The sequence below is a fragment of the Ovis canadensis genome, chromosome 8, assembly GCF_042477335.2.
Source record: "Ovis canadensis isolate MfBH-ARS-UI-01 breed Bighorn chromosome 8, ARS-UI_OviCan_v2, whole genome shotgun sequence".
Taxonomy (NCBI): domain Eukaryota; kingdom Metazoa; phylum Chordata; class Mammalia; order Artiodactyla; family Bovidae; genus Ovis; species Ovis canadensis.
Genome location: NC_091252.1, coordinates 94,844,035 through 94,862,661, shown reverse-complemented (window position 1 = coordinate 94,862,661; position 18,627 = coordinate 94,844,035). Strand labels below are relative to the sequence as shown.

Genomic DNA, 18,627 nt, shown 5'->3' with positions numbered 1-18,627 from the left:
ATATATACTCTTGAGTACCAATGTGAAAACAAGTCACTCTGGCATAGAGCCTGCAAAACTGGTTTGCATTTGAGCCAGACTGAGACATGACTGGTCCACACCTCAGTTGCGTTCTGGTGCACCTGCTATGTCAAGCTAGTATCTGATCAACTAGAAACTTTTCATACCTTTCCTCAGCACACCATCCCCAAAGACCTACCTTTCAGGTTGTCACTGAGGTAGATCTTATACCGCAGTGAGTTGCAAAGAACGACTCCCACAAACTTCCTGTACCAAGTCCGCTTCACATACTGTCGGCCGTGGCAGTCCGTGTAGCCAGGGTCATGTTTGAAAGCAAACGGGATCCAGATGGGCTCGCCACCTGGACAACACAAAGCACATCTTCCAAGTCACAGCTCTTCACAGTGTTTACTCTTGTACAAAGTACCAGGCATGTCGGCTTATTCACGGGGCCTTGCCCTCCTTGCAGGGCTTTTCTGAGCAGTTTTCCCATCTCCCGATGGGTGCACTCTCTCTTCTCTTCTTTGTACTGAAGTACAGCTCGGGAGTTCCTCACACCTGAAGATATTTGAACTATTTGCATTTCCATAAAGGGTTCTCAGAGTAAGAAAAAGCCTTTGGGCCTCAAGGAACATAAGCTATACAAGTTTGGCCTTGGGGGTCATACCATCCTACCTCCCCACCCCCAAAGCCCCTTAGCACAGATCTATTGTTCCTATCACTCCTAAGACCTGTCCTGAACTTAGGCAATAGGTCTTTCTCTGTTTATTTGAAAAACAAAGTAAACTTTTTTTGTACTCTTAATCCATTTTGCTATCTTTTCAGCAATTTAAAATATTCAAGGGGGTTAGGAAAACAGTTACTGCTTCATAGGTTATTGGCCGCCCACAATGGTTTTTATAGCTATTGTCTGGGCTGTGGTGTACTTACTCACTCAGTCGTGTTTGACTCTTTGCAACTTCATGGACTATAGCCTGCCAGGCTCCTCTGTCCATGGGGATTCTCCAGGCAAGAATACTGGAGTGGGTGGCTATGCCCTCCTCCAGGGGACCTTCCAACCCAGGAATCAAACAGGGGTCTCCTGCATTGCAGGTGGATTCTTTAGCAGCTGAGCTGCCAGGGAAGCCCAGCTATTGTCTACTAGGGCCCTATCTAACAATTTCCAGACCATCCTTTGCCCTAGATTAGGAGAGCAGGTGCAAAGAAACCACAGAAGTTGTTGGAAAATTATGACAGTACAAAAATGGCTTGGCATGTCTACTTGTGAGTAACCATAACAATCTCATGTTCAATATCTAACAAACATTATTAGAATGTCAAGATTATCCAGAAGAGAATCTTACCTGGTGGCCTCACGACAAGAAGAGGATTATCTGTAGAACGAAAAAGAAACAGCTGACTTTACTATTATGTCATGGAGCCACATAACTACGGAATTTTTTTGTAACTGAAAGGGCTAAACAAGCTACAGTAGATAAAGAAAGTGCAATATTCATTTGGCATATGTCAAAACTTTAAAAGTATTATATCACAGTCTCAGAAGTTACATTTATATCTTTCTACTCTCCAATTTCAGCCCTCAGTTTCTTGATAACTATTTAGATTTGAATTATTTGAGTTTTTTTCTATAGACATTTATCATGTTAATTCTGATAGTTGCCAAAAGACCATGTTATTTTTAGGAAATGCAGCCATAAACATAGACACATTATTGTAGCAAATTAGCCACTGATAAAGGTTTTCTTATACTCTTTCTTAATTACTAATGAGAAACACACTTCTGAGATGAAACACGTGAAAACACCAATTTTGAAGTCCTTTGCCAACAATTCCAGTATAAAGCATATTCTCAAAAAAGACTTTTTCCATATATTTTGATTCAGTAGATTAAATCACTGCATTTAAAAATATCCTCCAATGGCAAACGCTCTGGGATCAAGCTACATGTAGGGAATGATCGAACCAAATGGAAGCGAGAGCCACGTTACTGTGGGGCTGACCCTGCTGAGCTCCTGCAGGAGTTTGTCTTGGGACCGTGATCACCGACTCTCCCACCTGGCTTCCTGTACAGAGAGGCTGCCAACCCGGGAACTGCCACCATGAACCAGTTGTGTGCACTGCCTCAGACCATGACCACCCACCACAGGACACCATGTGCACTGCCTCAGACCATGACCACCCGACATCATGTGTACTCTCTCAGACCATGACCACCCAACACCGTGTGTACTGCCTCAGACCATGACCATGGGACACCATGTGTACTGCCTCAGACCATGACCACCCGACATCATGTGTACTGCCTCAGACCATGACCACCCACCACAGGACACCGTGCACTGCCTCAGACCATGACCACCCGACACTGTGTACTGCCTCAGACCATGACCACCCACCACAGGACACCGTGTGCACTGCCTCAGACCATGACCACCCGACACTCTGTGTACTGCCTCAGACCATGACCACCCGACACCGTGTGTACTGCCTCAGACCATGACCACCCAACACCGTGTGTACTGCCTCAGACCATGACCACCCAACACCGTGTGTACTGCCTCAGAACATGACCACCCGACATCATGTGCACTGCCTCAGACCATGACCACCCGATACCGTGTGTACTGCCTCAGAACATGACCATGGGACACCATGTGTACTGCCTCAGACCATGACCACCCGGCACTGTGTGTACTGCCTCAGGCCATGACCACCCACCATGGGACATCGTGTGTACTGGCTCAGACCATGACCACCCGACATCGTGTGTACTACCTCAGACCATGACCACCTGACAATGTGTGTACTGCCTCAGACTGTGACCACCCATCATAGGACACCATGTGTACTGCCTCAGACCATGACCACAGGATACCGTGTGTACTGCCTCAGAACATGACCACCCACCATGGGACACCGTGTGCATTGCCTCGGACCATGACCACCTGACACTGTGTGTATTGCCTCAGACCATGACCACCCAACACCGTGTGTACTGGCTCAGACCATGACCACCCGACATCGTGTGTACTGGCTCAGAACATGACCACCCGACACCGTGTGTACTACCTCAGACCATGACCACCTGACACTGTGTGTACTGCCTCAGACTGTGACCACCCATCACAGGACACCATGTGCACTGCCTCAGACCATGACCACCCGACATTGTGTGTACTGCCTCAGACCATGACCACCCAACACCGTGTGTACTGCCTCAGAACATGACCACGGGACACCATGTATACTGCCTCAGACCATGACCACCTGACACTGTGTGTACTGCCTCAGACCATGACCACCCGACACCGTGTGTACTGCCTCAGACCATGACCACCCAACACCGTGTGTACTGCCTCAGAACATGACCATGGGATACCATGTGTACTGCCTCAGACCATGACCACCTGACACTGTGTGTACTGCCTCAGACTGTGACCACCCATCACGGGACACCATGTGTACTGCCTCAGACCATGACCACGGGATACCATGTGTACTGCCTCAGACCATGACCACGGGATACCATGTATACTGCCTCAGACCATGACCACCTGACACTGTGTGTACTGCCTCAGACTGTGACCACCCATCACGGGACACCATGTGTACTGCCTCAGACCATGACCACGGGATACCATGTGTACTGCCTCAGACCATGACCACGGGATACCATGTGTACTGCCTCAGGCCATGACCACCCACCACGGGACACCATGTGCACTGCCTCAGACCATGACCACCCGACATCGTGTGTACTGCCTCAGACCATGACCACCCGACATCATGTGTACTGCCTCAGACCATGACCACCCAACACCGTGTGTACTGCCTCAGAACATGACCACGGGACACCGTGTATACTGCCTCAGACCATGACCACCCACCACGGGACACCATGTGTACTGCCTCAGACCATGACCACCTGACATGGTGTGTACTGCCTCAGACCATGACCACCCACCACGGGACACCATGTGTACTGCCTCAGACCATGACCACCTGACATGGTGTGTACTGCCTCAGACCATGACCACCCACCACGGGACACCATGTGTACTGCCTCAGACCATGACCACAGGACACCGTGTATACTGCCTCAGACCGTGACTACCCACCACGGGACACCGTGTGTACTGGCTCAGACCATGACCACGGGACACGGTGTGTACTGCCTCAGACCATGACCACAGGACACCGTGTGTACTGCCTCAGACCGTGACCACCCGACACTGTGTATACTGCCTCAGACCATGACCACCCACCATGGGACACCGTGTGTACTGGCTCAGACCATGACCACGGGACGCCATGTGCACTGCCTCAGACCATGACCACGGGACACTGTGTGTACCGCCTCAGACTGCGACCACGGAACACTTCACCAAAGAGTCTGAGAGCTCTGCACACCAGCAACCCAAACTAGGGACATCTTCTGAATGACACTGCTTGCAGGATGGACAGCATTTTAATTAAACCCTCCATATTAAGTAGAGATATCTCTGTCTCCTAGGAAAGGAAGCACCCTAGAGATCTGACTGATTGAAAGAAGCAACTGCCCCTCAATCACATGACATGTGTGCCCTTCGGCTGCTTGCAATAACAATAAAGAAATTACCTCTGCAGCTAGATGGATTCAAAGTTATCTTTCCCACATAGCTAAGAACTAGATTTTCTTCCCTTTTCATTGGAATTTGCTCTTTTCACTTTTCAAGCAGTTCCAATGAAGACTACTTTTATTATCCAAGATTTAACCTAGCAGAAAGAAAATCATGTTTATCTTATAGTGTGATATCCAACATGAACTGACTAAACAGAAGTTGTACTTGTTCAGTTTTTATTCTATTGTAGGCCTGATTTCAGATTACTTGTTTTTAAGGAAATGAGAAGAAAAGAACATGAAGTCATCCATACCTGATTCTGTAACAAATGAGACTGAAGAGCTGACAGGTCCATAGCCGTGAGGATTTTTGGCTTGAACTTTAAAATAATACCTGAAATTTGAAGAAAACATAGTTTGAAAGAGAACCCTGTTTAATTTTTGTGTAATGAGACAAACAACCAAACTACTGAGCACTTGCTCTGTGGCAGGGTTTGAGTCTTATCTTTTCACAAATGCATACACCATCGATATTTCTTCATGTTATTTCTAAACTTTCTCATTTTCAAATAACTTTTCAGCACAATATAATGAACAGCATAGACATGTTCCCACTGGGAACGGAGGGGCATACTAGGCAAACAGATCACTTGGACTGTGTGTGTTATATAGAGCATCAAGGGTTTGCCCGCCCCATGCAGGCCATGCCCTGCAGGCCTGCCATTGGATGGTATGGCCCCCTCCTGTCTCATCTTGAGTTCCACCAGCAAGACGGAGAAGCTGGAGCAGGGAGAAACGGTTACCGAGCAGAATTCCAGTTGTAGCCTAAGTCTCATCCCTGGATGTCGTGTATAAATGCCTGACGGACTGATGATGATGCAACCTGCTGTTGGCAGGGGGAGGCTGAGCCAGTCCAGAGGCTGGCCTCCTTGGGGGAACTAACGTAGCAGCAATGTTCTGGGCGCAGGACAAGTGCTACGCTTGGGCCTGGAGCCCTAAAATCACTGAGTCTCCAGCTTCTGTGCCTCAAGGAAAGAGAAGCAAGTCCAGGAAGGGGAAGTGGAAAAGGCCTGCAGAGGCTCTGCTGGGGATTAATCTTTGTCTTGGAACAGAGAATGTGCTAGAAAGCACATGGCCTGAATCAGCCTGCTCATCTAGAAGGAGATAAGCCAATTCAGTCGGGAGTCCAAGAGCGTCTTACTTTGGACTCTCATGAGCTACAGGACCAAAAGCGATGATGAGAAAATACTGGAAGCCAACACAGTTGAGACCTACTTTACCTACGGTTAATCTCTATGCTGTCCAGCCCCCTGGAATCCTAGGTATTATCTGTGCCCTCTTAGTCCTTAACTGGGGCTTCCCTGGTGGCTCAGATGATAAAGAATCTGCCTGCAATGCGGGAGACCTGGGTTTGATCCCTGAGTCAGGAAGATCCCCTGGAGAAGGAAATGACAACCCACTCTAGTGTTCTTGCCTGGAGAATTCCATGGACAGAGGAGCCTGGCAGGCTACCGTCCATGGGGTCACAAAGAGTCAGACATGACTGAGCAACTAATACATATAGTCTCTAACTGCTTCCAGGTAAAGAAAGAGGATTAAAAAAAAAAATGGGCAGGGGAGTGTGTCCACCACCTCAGAGAGTCCAGAAGGGGCCTTGGCTCCTGGGCAACAGGAGCTACACTTCAATGTTACAAAATCCTATGTTTAAGTCAGACACACAGATCACACGCACTAATTAAGATGCACTAAAGTTTTAAAAGGAGAACTATTTAGACCCAGAGAGCAAAGGCGCCTGTCTGTTGCACCTCTGCCCTGGCACCGAGCCTACTGAACATCTGAGCTGACGTCCCCAGGGGAGCCTTTGGCCTCACAGTTACGCAGAGGTACTTGACTTTGGGTTTGACTTAACAGAGAGCAAAGAAAAAGGCCATTTGGTAAAACCAAGTCTTCTCTTAAGCTTTTCAAGAAAGTATATTCACATCTCATTTAGGACCGAATCCTTTTTAAAATTTCATTTAAAAAAGAAAAGATATGCACAATTAAGAACATATGAGTTCCCAAATCTCAGTTCACTCAGCACTTTGTGCGTTCTCAATTGTGCATACTTCTAACTCAGCGGTCATGGAGTTATTTAAGGCAAACTCTGCTGGCAGTTCAAACAGTGGGTTTGGCATAAGTCAACAATAACAGTCAAACTTTACAGACGCCTTTTCCTTAAAAAAAAAATAGGAAATCGAAACCTAGGGTGTGATACTGATATTCAGAGGCTACCGGGGACATTTATTTCTGCTGCATCTTTCTCAGGCCATCCCTGGAGGCAACCTGGTACCACTTCCCCAGCTTGGCAGAGGGAAGCACCCTGTGCAGTAGAGGCGATGGCAGAGGGGTGACCTTTGGGCTGGGAGAGCCTACTCCAGTTTCTTAGTTGTATCCATTCTATTTTACACTGAAACCTAAGTATTCTCCAAATCAACCCTCCTGCCACGCAATGATTCCATTCCTCCACAAAGCCCACATGGCCCAATTCTAAAGATGTATTCCCATTTGAACTCCACCTACTGTGTCAAAGTAAGTTTACATATGCCAAGCTGAAAAACAATATGGTATTATTAAAAAAAAAAAGCAAAATTTTCGAAAAGCACATTAATTTTTTTTCCATAGACTAAAATATATATTTCATACCCTAAAGTGTCTCTATTTCACCTAAGTAACAAAAGCATCCCACACCTTGCCTTCTTATACAAGCTTCTGGCACCTTCTTTTGAACAGGATCCATGGTAACAGATCTGTATACTTCAGGCTTCCCAGGTGGCGCTGCTGCTGCTGCTAAGTCGCTTCAGTCGTGTCCAACTCTCTGCAACCCCATAGACGGCAGCCCACCAGGCTCCCCCATCCCTGGGATTCTCCAGGCAAGAACACTGGAATGGGTTGCCATTTCCTTCTCCAATGCATGAAAGTGAAAAGTGAAAGTGAAGTCGCTCAGTCGTGTGCGACTCTTTGCGACCCCATGGACTGCAGCCCACCAGGCTCCTCGGTCCATGGGATTTTCCAGGCAAGAGGACTGGAGTGGGCCGCCATTGCAGACCTGTATACTTCAGGCTTCCCAGGTGGCGCTAGGGGTAAAGAAACCACCTGCCAATGCAGGAGACACAAGAGACGTGGGTTTGATCCCTGGGTTGGGAAGATCCCCCGGAGGAGGGCATGGCAACCCACTCCAGTAATCTTGCCTGGAGAATCCCGTGGACAGAACTGCCTGGAGGGCTACAGTCCCCGGGGTCACAAAGAGTTAGACATGACTGAAGCGACTTAGCACACACACAGGCACGGAGGGGTCTGAAGGAAATCCTTGTAGGAGGAAGCCAGCGAGCACTCCCCCTCCAAAGAACGACAGACGGGAAGGTTACACTTGGGGAGAAGCCCCAGTGGCCGCTGCTGCTCCCAGTCCATCTCCCAGGGACCCCAGCGTGGGTGGACATAGGACGCAAACCTCGGGGGACGCTGGGGCCCACCTGCAACCGACTGGTCCAGCCACCAGCCCCCTCTCTCCTCCGTCCCCACGACCGCATCAGCCTCCTGCTCTTCCTCAAACACATCAGCTTCCCAACACCCCTCCTGCCTCGAGCAGCTTGACAGCTCACTTACCTCCTCCAGGTCAAATGCTGCGTATCTGCCTCACCTGACCGCCCCTTACCCTCAAGCCCAGGAAAAAAGCCCCCCATTACACACTCACAGAACAGGGTGCTTCTCTCTCAGGATGCTGGTCAGGGAAAGTCCATACCTACGTGTTTATAAACCACCCGCCTCTGTCAGATGAGCACCACGAGGGGCCATGGTGTATTGTAGGCCCCTCCCCGACCCCTCCACTCTTCTCTCTTTGGAGCCCGGGGCCTGACCCTGAGCACTCAGTAAGCTCTCACTGAGTGAGCCGTGGACACTCATTCATACCTATAGGAAGAATGAATAAACCATCCCACATAACCATCCCCTGACAGTATTCAAAACTCAACATCAGTTTGGTACCAAAAGTTGTCACAAGAAAACTGGGCTGTGGGGGCAGGGGCAGCGGGAGCCCAGGATTTACCAGCAGCCGGGAGGCCAAACATCTCTAAGGCCTCCTTCAGCTGCTCCTGAGGCTGTGCTCTAAAAACACGCACTCTGAACACAATTGAAAAAAGAGGGATGTTGGCTTTATTTTCTTTAGTTTTGTTCTTGGTTTAATGAATCAACTTTTCATTACTATCAGGGAAGAGCTAAGAAAAGGGCTTTCTCAATTTCCTGATATTTTTATTTGCTGAATCCTGAAATTTGTAACAGTTTATGAAAGCTCAGTTCAAGTGAGCCCAGGGCATTAACAGGCCCTGAGCAAAGTTCTCTGCTAGTTCAGAAGCCTCTCGGTGCCCAAGGCTATTGTCCAATTTCTGTCCCTTTCAACAGTTCTGTTTAAGGAGAGCATTTTGTTCCAATCTCCTCTGTGTTCCTCTGACTGTATTAAAAAAAAAAAAAAAAAACCGGGAGACCTCGGGCCCAAGTCACATCATTCAGAACATTTTGCTGTGGAAATACGGTGGCTGGACGTGACATGGATCAGAGAGCCGATCATTAAATATCAGCAGTTCTGCAGGCCCAGACTAGCTTGAAATTGGCAAATACCATAAAGCAGTTGTTACTTTTTTTTTCCCCAGACAGCCAGTTTACAAACACACCACAGCGCAACCATCATGTCCTTGGTGTTCTGCCCATGTTCACCCACCAAGGATGGAAGCTTTCCTGATCTGTTACCAGCAAGACCAGAGAATATAAAATAGGAAATGCACACACACACACTGTTTGTACCCGCGAGACAAGTTCTGCACATTTCACACTGAGGGCTAAAAACTCACTCCCAGATGGCCCTCTGGCTGGTGACCCACTTCTCCGTGTAGGAAGCCATGCATCTTATAACTCATATTAACACGTAAAATATATCTTTCTTGAATGATCTGAACTTCTACACCATAGAGGTTGAGTACCAGCTATTAAAATGTTTAGCCAGTTCATACAACTCAACAACAACAACAAAACAAACAACCCAATTGAAAAATGGGCAAAGAACGTAATTAGACATTTATCCACAGAAGAAATACACAACGCCAACAGGTACACGAAAAGATGGTCAACAGCACTAGCTATTCAGTTCAGTTCAGTTTGGTCGCTCAGTCATGTCTGACTCTTTGCGACCCCATGAATTGCAGCACGCCAGGCCTCCCTGTCCATCATCAACTCCTGGAGTCTATTCTGAAAGAGATGGGAATACCAGACCACCTGACCTGTCTCTTGAGAAACCTATATGCATGTCAGGAAGCAACAGTTAGAACTGGACATGGAACAACAGACTAGTTCCAAACAGGAAAAGGAGTCCATCAAGGCTGTATATTGTCACCCTGCTTATTTAACTTCTATGCAGAGTACATCATGAGAAACGCTGGGATGGAAGAAGCACAAGCTGGAATCAAGATTGCCAGGAGAAATATCAATAACCTCAGATATGCAGATGACACCACCATTACGGCAGAAAGTGAACAGGAACTAAAAAGCCTCTCAATGAAAGCGAAAGAGGAGAGTGAAAAAGTTGGCTTAAAGCTCAACATTCAGAAAACTAAGATCATGGCATCTGGTCCCATCACTAGCTATTAGAGGACTGCAAATCAAAACTACAACAAGGTATCCCTCATACAAGTCAGAATGGCCATCACCAAAAAGTCTACAAATAACAAATGCTGGAAAGAGGGTGGAGAAAAGGGAACCCTCCTACACCGCTGGAAGAAATAGATAAGCTGGTGCAGCCACTACGGAAAACAACACGGAGGTTTCTCCAAAAACTAAAAATAGAATTACAATGAGATCTAGCAATCCCACGTCTGGGCCTATAATGTAGCTTTATGTTCATAGGAGCCTTATTGACAATAGCAAAGACATGGAAACAGCCTAAACATCCATCAACAGAGGAACAGGTAAGGAAGATACGGTGCACATATACAGTGGAACACTGGGAATAGTACCCGGCCATAAAAAGAATGAAACAATGCCATCTGGAGCAACATGATGTCACTGAAAATTATCACACGAAGTGAAGTAAGTCAGAAAGAGAAAGATAAACACCATCTGACACCACTTATATGCGGAAATTAAAATATGACGCAAATGAACCTGCCTACGAAATAAAACCCCTCATGCGCAGAGTTGACTCATTGGAAAAGACCCTGATGCTGGGAGGGGCTGGGGGCAGGAGGAGAAGGGGGCGACGGAGGATGAGACGGCTGGATGGCATTACCGACTCGATGGACGTGAGTCTGAGTGAACTCCGGGAGTTGGTGATAAGACAGGGAGACCTGGCGTGCTGCGATTCATGGGGTCACAGAGAGTCGGACACGACTGAACTGAGCGACTGAACTGACCGACCGACTGACGAAATAAAGACAGACTTGCAGACACAGAGACAGACCTGTGGTTAGCAAGGGAGGGGGCAGCATGGGGCGGGAGGCTGGAGTTAGAGGCACAAATCCTTATACGGAGTGAATAAGCAAGAAAGTCGTACTGGAGTACAGAAGAACTCTATTAAATATCCTGTGATAAACCACAATTGGAAAGAATATAAAAAAGAATGTGTGTGTGTATGTATATATGTGTGTACACACACACACACACACACATATATAACTGAAACACTTTTGGATACAGCAGAAATGAACACACACTGTAAACCAACTATACTTCAAAAAAAAACGCTTCTCAACTGATGCTCCACTAATGTCATATATGAAGCTCGTGCTGCATGAAGTCACCATGTGGGTGACTGCAAACAGATGGATTCCCTTTCAACACACAGAACAATCCTTCCTTTCCCAGCGGTAGGTAGTTTCAGTCTCTGGAAAATAGGGAGCAAAATATAAACACAACAAGCTAACAATCACAAAGCACATAGTCCTTTCTCCGAAGAAAAGTACAAGACACATGGTAAGCACTCACCTACAGTCTATGAGAAACAACTAGAGAATTCAAAAGAAACCATAAGGACACTTTCAGTTAGGCCTTTCCTTTTCAACCCAAGGATATCCGTGACCACGCACACAGGTCTCATTTTCTGTTTATAAACGATGGTCGTGTCATACCTCGTGTTGGGCTTCAGGTTCTCAATGGGCAGGTGAGTCACTGATGAAGCCTGGGTGGACCACTTGTTCCTGATGAAGTCTTCATAGGACGCGCTGTAAACCAAGTAACCTACAGGAGGAAAGGAGGTGGAACCCAGTGAGCGTCAAGGAAGCGCATCACCCAAGAGGCGTAACTCAGGGGAGTGGGAGGAGCCATGGGGTGGGGGCAGCTCTGCGGGAGAAGTCTAGAAGGCGAGCAAGCAGTGTGCCGGGTCGGGACGGGGCAAACACTGGTGCCCACTGGCGATACCAGATGCAGGGAACGGCAGAGACACTTCCTGACGACTAGCTGGTTCCCTACTTTTCTTCCTTCTCCTGATCTCCCACAGTCCCGGGCTTCCTCATCTCCTCGGAACTCATCACCTCTAACCATGGATGCAGAGCACAAGGAAAGAGCAATGACCTCCACACAAGTATCTAAGAAGTTCCTGGTAGAGGTTTATACAATTATCCTTCACGTGAAATGAAGCATCTGTGATGGTGGGTGCCCTGTCTTGTGGCTGAAAGATCGATAGGTCTCTCCACCTCTTGTTATAGACTCTCCTGTGGTTTCTAGTTGTTGAATATCTCTGCCTGCCCTCGACCCTCACGTCCAGTGACAACAGCCAGGCAGCTCTGCCTTATCCGCTGTTAATGGAGCTCAGCGGGTGGACTCTGCCCTGATACCTGCCCAGCTTGCCAGGCCACCCCAGGGAGCCGAGTGACCTTCCTGTAGCAGCATCACACATCCTTTATGCTGCTCTCTTACATGGGAAGGAAATATTTGTCAAGTACTTCCTCTGCGCCGAACGTTATGCCAAATACTTTGGATTGGGTTTTACTTGGATGAATTCTCCTGACCTTAGGTTTCTCTGTCTGTCTCCATTCTGACACAGGAGGAAACTGAGTCTTAGAGGTCAAATATCTGGTCCAAGTTCCTATTTGTTAATTCAACAAATATTTATTGTGTGCTTACTGTATATTCATTCAACCAATATTTATTGTGTGCCTCCTGCAAGTCAGGGCTACTGTATACTAAGTGCTAGAGATTAAATGATCATTCATTTTACTGAAAACTCCAGGAGCAGCAAGGCAGACAGACAAGTAGGATTACACGGCTTGTTTATACAGCCTGATGAGAACTAAGTGCTGGGGGCGTTGGCAGGTGGGGAGAGCTGGACACAGAGAGCTTTCCCAGGACCATGAAATCGGGCTGATAACTAAAGGATGGGAAGCAGTCAAGATGCACAGTGGGAAGTGGGGAGAACTCCAGGCAGAGGGGATACCTGGGCAAAGACGCAGGCGAGGGAGGAACCAGGAGGCAGGAGGACCTCAGAGTGGCAGGGTGAGGGGAAGTGCGACGTGAAACAAAGCTAAAGAAGCATTGAACAACAACAACAAAAAAGCCAAGGCTCTTTGGTCACAAAGGCTTTTGCTTTTCCTTCCAGAAGAAAAGGAAGACATTCACGGGGCGACAGAACAAGACTGTCTTCTGTGTGTCTCTCTGGTGCTGAGTGGAGGACCAGACAGGCGTGGTATATGGAGGGGGTGGTCTCGCAGGACAGCTGTGACAATATCCAGGTGAGTGGTCACAGCAGCTCAGGTTCTGGGGTGGTTAATGGGGAACAATCTGAAAGGTAAAGGCGACGGGACTGAGTGAGGAACTGAATACAGAGGGGAAATAGAGAAGGAGATGGGAAGATGACGCCAAAGCTTCAGGCTTGCAAGAATGGACGGAGAGTGAGACAGAAGAGCCAGATGAGCAGGTGTGTGTCTGGATCATGAGTCTGATTCTGGATATGCTGAGTCTGAGAATCTTTGGAGACATGACGGGTGATACTGTCAAGTGGACATGATTTTTCAGTTTGAGGCTCAGAGGAGAGCAGGCTGGGTCCTGACCTACAAACCAATGACTCATCCCCAAGAGGCACTGAGACCACATGCATCGGGACTTCCGTGGTGGTCCAGTGGTTAGGGCCCTGTCTGCCATTGCAGGGGACACAGATTCGATGCCTGGTCCAGGAAGACCCCACGTTCAGAGAGGCAATGAAGCCCACACACCGCAACTACCGAGCCTGTACTCTAGAGCCCTCGGGCCGCAGCTGCTGAAGCCCGTGGGCCCCACAGCCTCTGCTCTGCAACCAGCCACTGCAATGGGAAGCCCACACACAGCAGCTAGACAGGAGCCACCTGCTCACCACAGCTAGAGAAAGCCTGAGTGCAGCGATGAAGACCCAGCGCAGCCAAAAATAAATAAAAATTTTTAAATGCTTGGAAATATACATATACATTTTAAAAAGACCTCTGTGCATGGGTAAAACGGAGAAGGCAATGGCACCCCACTCCAGTACTCTTGCCTGGAAAATCCCATGGACAGAGGAGCCTGGTAGGCTGCAGTTCATGGGGTCGCTAAGAGTTGGACACGACTGAGCGACTTCACTTTCACTTTTCACTTTCATGCATTGGAGAAGGAAATGACAACCCACTCCAGTGTTCTTGCCTGGAGAATCCCAGGGACGGGGGAGCCTGGTGGGCTGCTGTCTATGGGGTCACACAGAGTTGGACACGACTGAAGCGACTTAGCAGCAGCAGCAGCAGCATGGGTAAAATCCTTCAGCTGAAGCTGAAGCTTTTCTTCTTACTCTGTGTTTTCTCTCTCCAGGATTTTACCCACGCACATGTCTTTTTTAAATGTGTATATATATATATATATATATATGTATAAGCATTTAAATTTATTTATTTTTGGCTGCGCTAGCTCTTCATTGCTGTACTCAGGCTTTCTTTAATTGTGGTGAGCAGGAGGCTACTGTCTAGCTGGACTGGACTGAAGGACTGATGCTGAAGTTGAAGCTCCAATACTTTGGCCACCTGATGCAAAGAACTGATTCATTGGAAAAGACCCTGATGCTAGGAAAGATTGAAGGCGGGAGAAGGGGATGACAGAGGATGAGATGGTTGGATGGCAGCACCAATGCGATGGACATGAGTTTGAGTAAGCTCTGGGAGTTGGTGATAGACAGGGAGGCTGGCATGCTACAGTCCATGGGGTCACAAAGAGTCGGACACGACTGAGCGACTGAACTGAACTGAACTGAAGGAAAGTGACTTAGGACCATGCCTTAAGCAATTCTGATCGCTAATGTCGGGTCAAAGAGGATGAGCCTGTGAGGAAAACTTGGGCTGAGAAAATCAGATCACAGGTCAAGGAGGAGAAGATGAAGAAAAGGCATTGAAGAGGCAAATAGCTTTATTCAGCAACCTGTTCCCACCGATCGCCTCCTCAAGGGCTATTCTGGTGATGGGAAGAGTGGATTAGAGTTACATAGCTCCTCCCCAGCACGCAGGGAGCAAAAACAGGGGCCCTGGGCTCTGAAGCCTTTTCAGAGAAATTCCTTCTTCTCTTTTTTTAACAACTACTTCATGGGACCTGGGAAGTGTTGCTGCTCTCTCCATAGGGTACCCTCCTCCTCTGAAGATGGTGACATCAAGCCACATGAGCTGATGGTGACGCTGTACCCAATAAGGGTCCAGCCGGGGGCAGACATGCCCGAGGAGCCCTGGCTTCGATGGGTCAGCCCGGCTCATCCTCTTTGACCTCATATCCATTAGAACGCTGCACTTCATTCCATATACTACTCAGGTTTCCCTGCTCATCCTTGTGTCTGGATTTTTATAACATGCTTGCTGAGCACATGTAACTCCTGTATTCTCTGTTCTTATCAAAACCAGTCCTGAAAAGATTCAGAGACTACCACGAAGGTGATTTCCCACAGAGTCACTGCTGATGAAGAGACAGCTTTATTCATCAGGACTGATCAGGGTGGGCAGCGGGTCATGGACCTATTTACTTTGCAGGAGTTTCATGTCATTTGGCCACCATCTGGTTACATGCTGACTCAACCACGTGTAAAAGAAAAGAACCACCAGTGGAAATCGGCAAAGCGCTCTACATCTCACGCAGCTACAAGGACCCAAGTGCCCTGCACTGGGCCCGAGGTGTGATCTTCCCTTTGGGTCTAGGAGGCATCTGGGTATCCACTTCACCTCACTCTTCTGCAGCTAAAAGAGCTGGTGCTTGATTCATTAACTGATGAAGCACTCCCATGCTTTTCTCTTTTAGCCTCTAGGGTCTAACATGCTTCTTCTGCATATCACAGGGCCGTTGTACACTGAAATATTCCACGATAAGCAGCTTGGCAGGAGTTGGCATAACTTTCTATTTGGACCTGAATCTCAATAACACCTCAGCCGTATTATTTATGCTCGTAGCATGAGTGCTCATGATTAGGGCCCAGGGGCTTGGTTTGGGATTAGATGGTGGGGGTATGTGGTGATGAGATGACCCCAGTCTCTGGGGAGCTTCGTAAGGCTTTTGACGCAAAGCTAACAGGAGCATGTGTTTCGGAAGCACGCCCTCTATGGGATGATACAGGAACTGCGTCGGAGTTAAGTCCAGCGACATTTACCGGAGTTCTCCGAAGGCTCCTCACGCTCCAGCCCAGGGGGCACGTCTAAGGTGGCTGGTCCTTTCATCCTGTATCCATCCTTCTGTTTCCCAGAAGCCCCGTGGCTTAGGGCACAGGGGTATATTTATGTTAAGTAACATCTGTTATGCAAGAGATCAAAAGCTAAGTAGCTTAAGATAAAGTTTTCCATGATTATATTTTCCGTTTGCTTGCTTGCTTTTCAAAACTGCCATTCATAAAATCATATTCAGTTCATAAAAAGATTTTCTGGCTGTTTTGACTACAAGCTCTCCTCCTTCCATTCATTTATGTGCTTGCTTTTAGGAACATGCTGGACTCCACAGAAGCTGGCCCCAGCGGCCCGAGCAACTCGTAGATGGGGGTCCAGCAAGTACAGCTACAGCAAGACTCAGACCCCTTGATCTGCACCCTGGCTCTCCACGGCCCTTCCACCTTGCCTGGCACAATACCCAGGCATTCTGTCCTGTGTCCTTTATCCTGACTTTTGGGCTGCAGTGCAAACTTCATTAAAAAAAAAAAAATTAGCTCTCTGTGCTTGGGTTTTTGTGTTTTTTTTTTTTCTCATTTCAAGAGATCATACTGGGAACCTAAAGCAAGAACATTAAAATTTTCTAATTCGATGACCAACACTAGCATGGTAGTGACATAATTATGTCAAACTCCGACTTATCCCACCATCCCCAGCCCTGAGACACACACACACACATTCTTTCCTCTTATATAACTCACTGACCCAAAAGGAATCATTTGCAAAAGAAGGGTGTCTATCCAAAGAAAACATTGACTCTTTTCTGTAAGAACTCATCTCAACAAATTTATCCTCAAATATGTCTTTGGTAGAGTCGAATGAATATCTCGCAGACCAAGATCTTGGAGGCTCAAGATCCCTGGGCATTTTCTCCATCACATCCAGTTCCCACCTAAGGAATTCAGGAGCGCCAAGACTGATTTGGAAGCACTGAGCAGACCCGGAAAGAGCCTGAGTGGTTGATCGTGACCCCGGGAAGCACACAGTAGGAGCACTCATCATCCATGCTGCAGAAGCTCATCTGACAAGGGACTCCGTGGACTCCCTGGCTACTTGCAATATTACAGGGTAAGAGACCTAATGATGTGTTGTACAGGAGGAGACCAAGGTCCAGGGAAAATGAAGTAGTAGCTCCAGGTCATACAAACCCATCTGGGACTAAGATTCAGGATTTCTGACTTCCATCCAGTGCTCCTCATACTGCCCTACAAGGCTTCCCTTATTGCCTCTGTTTCATCCTTTAAAAGAAAATATCTGCATTCGTCCATCCAATTCATCCATGCCTCTCTCCATCTAGCTATCTGACTGATCCACCCACCCTGGCACCCTTCCATCATTCATTTCTCCAATCCATTCAGTTATTTATCCATCCATCCATCCATCCTTGCATCCAGCCATCATCCATTTCTCCAATCCATCCATCCATCCATCATTGCATCCATCCATCATTCATTTACTTAATCCATTCATTTATCCATCCATCCATCCATTTTTCATCCATCTACCCATCCATCTATTGATCCATCCTTGCATCCATCCATCATTCATTTATCCAATCTATTCATTTATCCATCCATCCATTTTTCATCCATCTACCCATCCATCCATCCATGTTCCATCCATCCACTCATCCATCATCCATTCATCCCTTATTGACTGTATTTCCCACCTGCAGATTGACAGGAAGTCTGAGCACCTGCCTTGGACTCACCTGTTATCACATCCCCTGGGGCGGCCTTGTCCCAGTCCACAATGACAAATGAGTGGCAGCCTTCCACCGCGACCACAGTGATGTTGCGGGGGACATGCTGAGGAGGCGTGTCCCTCTTCTTCAGGTCATTTGGAATGATTTCATCCAAGCTCTCCACTTGGAAGTGATCTAGAGCATCAGTCAGAGAGCATGGGGCGGACGGGTCTTTATTTAGGTACGTCACATAAGGAGCTGGAAAAGAACAAAGATACCCAATCGGGTTGCTGAAGGCTTTCTCTGAGGGCAGAAACATGATGTCTGCTCCATAGAGTAGACCCAACATTCAGTCTCTTTCTGCTAAACATCCAGGGTCATCAGCCCTGAGGCCAAACACAAGCGCACATCCCTAGCTCTCCTGAATGGATCCACATATTTATTATATCTTTCAATCTGGTGGTTCCAAAAGATCCCATTGCCCCATCAACACTGGTGCCCTCATAGTGGTTTTGAAACCTCTCCAAACAACAATTTAATGTCTAACAGAAGTCTGCGGCATTCTGCCATTCTTGTGCCCTTAAACTGGAAAGGTGCAACTGAATCCAACTTGGAGTTCTCTCAACACATTTCATTCCCTAGACTGTCTTGGGACCAGG

The 18,627-nt window shown here is 47.6% G+C and overlaps 1 protein-coding gene across 1 annotated transcript in view; it reads right to left on the bottom strand.

The window, feature by feature from the left end:
- FNDC1 (fibronectin type III domain containing 1) overlaps positions 1-18,627 on the bottom strand; it is a 114,802-nt gene that overhangs the window by 6,519 nt on the left and 89,656 nt on the right. Inside the window, exons 17-21 of the mRNA XM_069598844.1 lie at positions 17,996-18,226; positions 11,749-11,857; positions 4,915-4,994; positions 1,344-1,373; positions 200-361 (exon numbers count right to left, since the gene is read on the bottom strand). Of these exons, the coding sequence (XP_069454945.1) occupies positions 200-361; positions 1,344-1,373; positions 4,915-4,994; positions 11,749-11,857; positions 17,996-18,226 (612 nt within the window). The remainder of the gene's footprint in view (positions 1-199; positions 362-1,343; positions 1,374-4,914; positions 4,995-11,748; positions 11,858-17,995; positions 18,227-18,627) is intronic.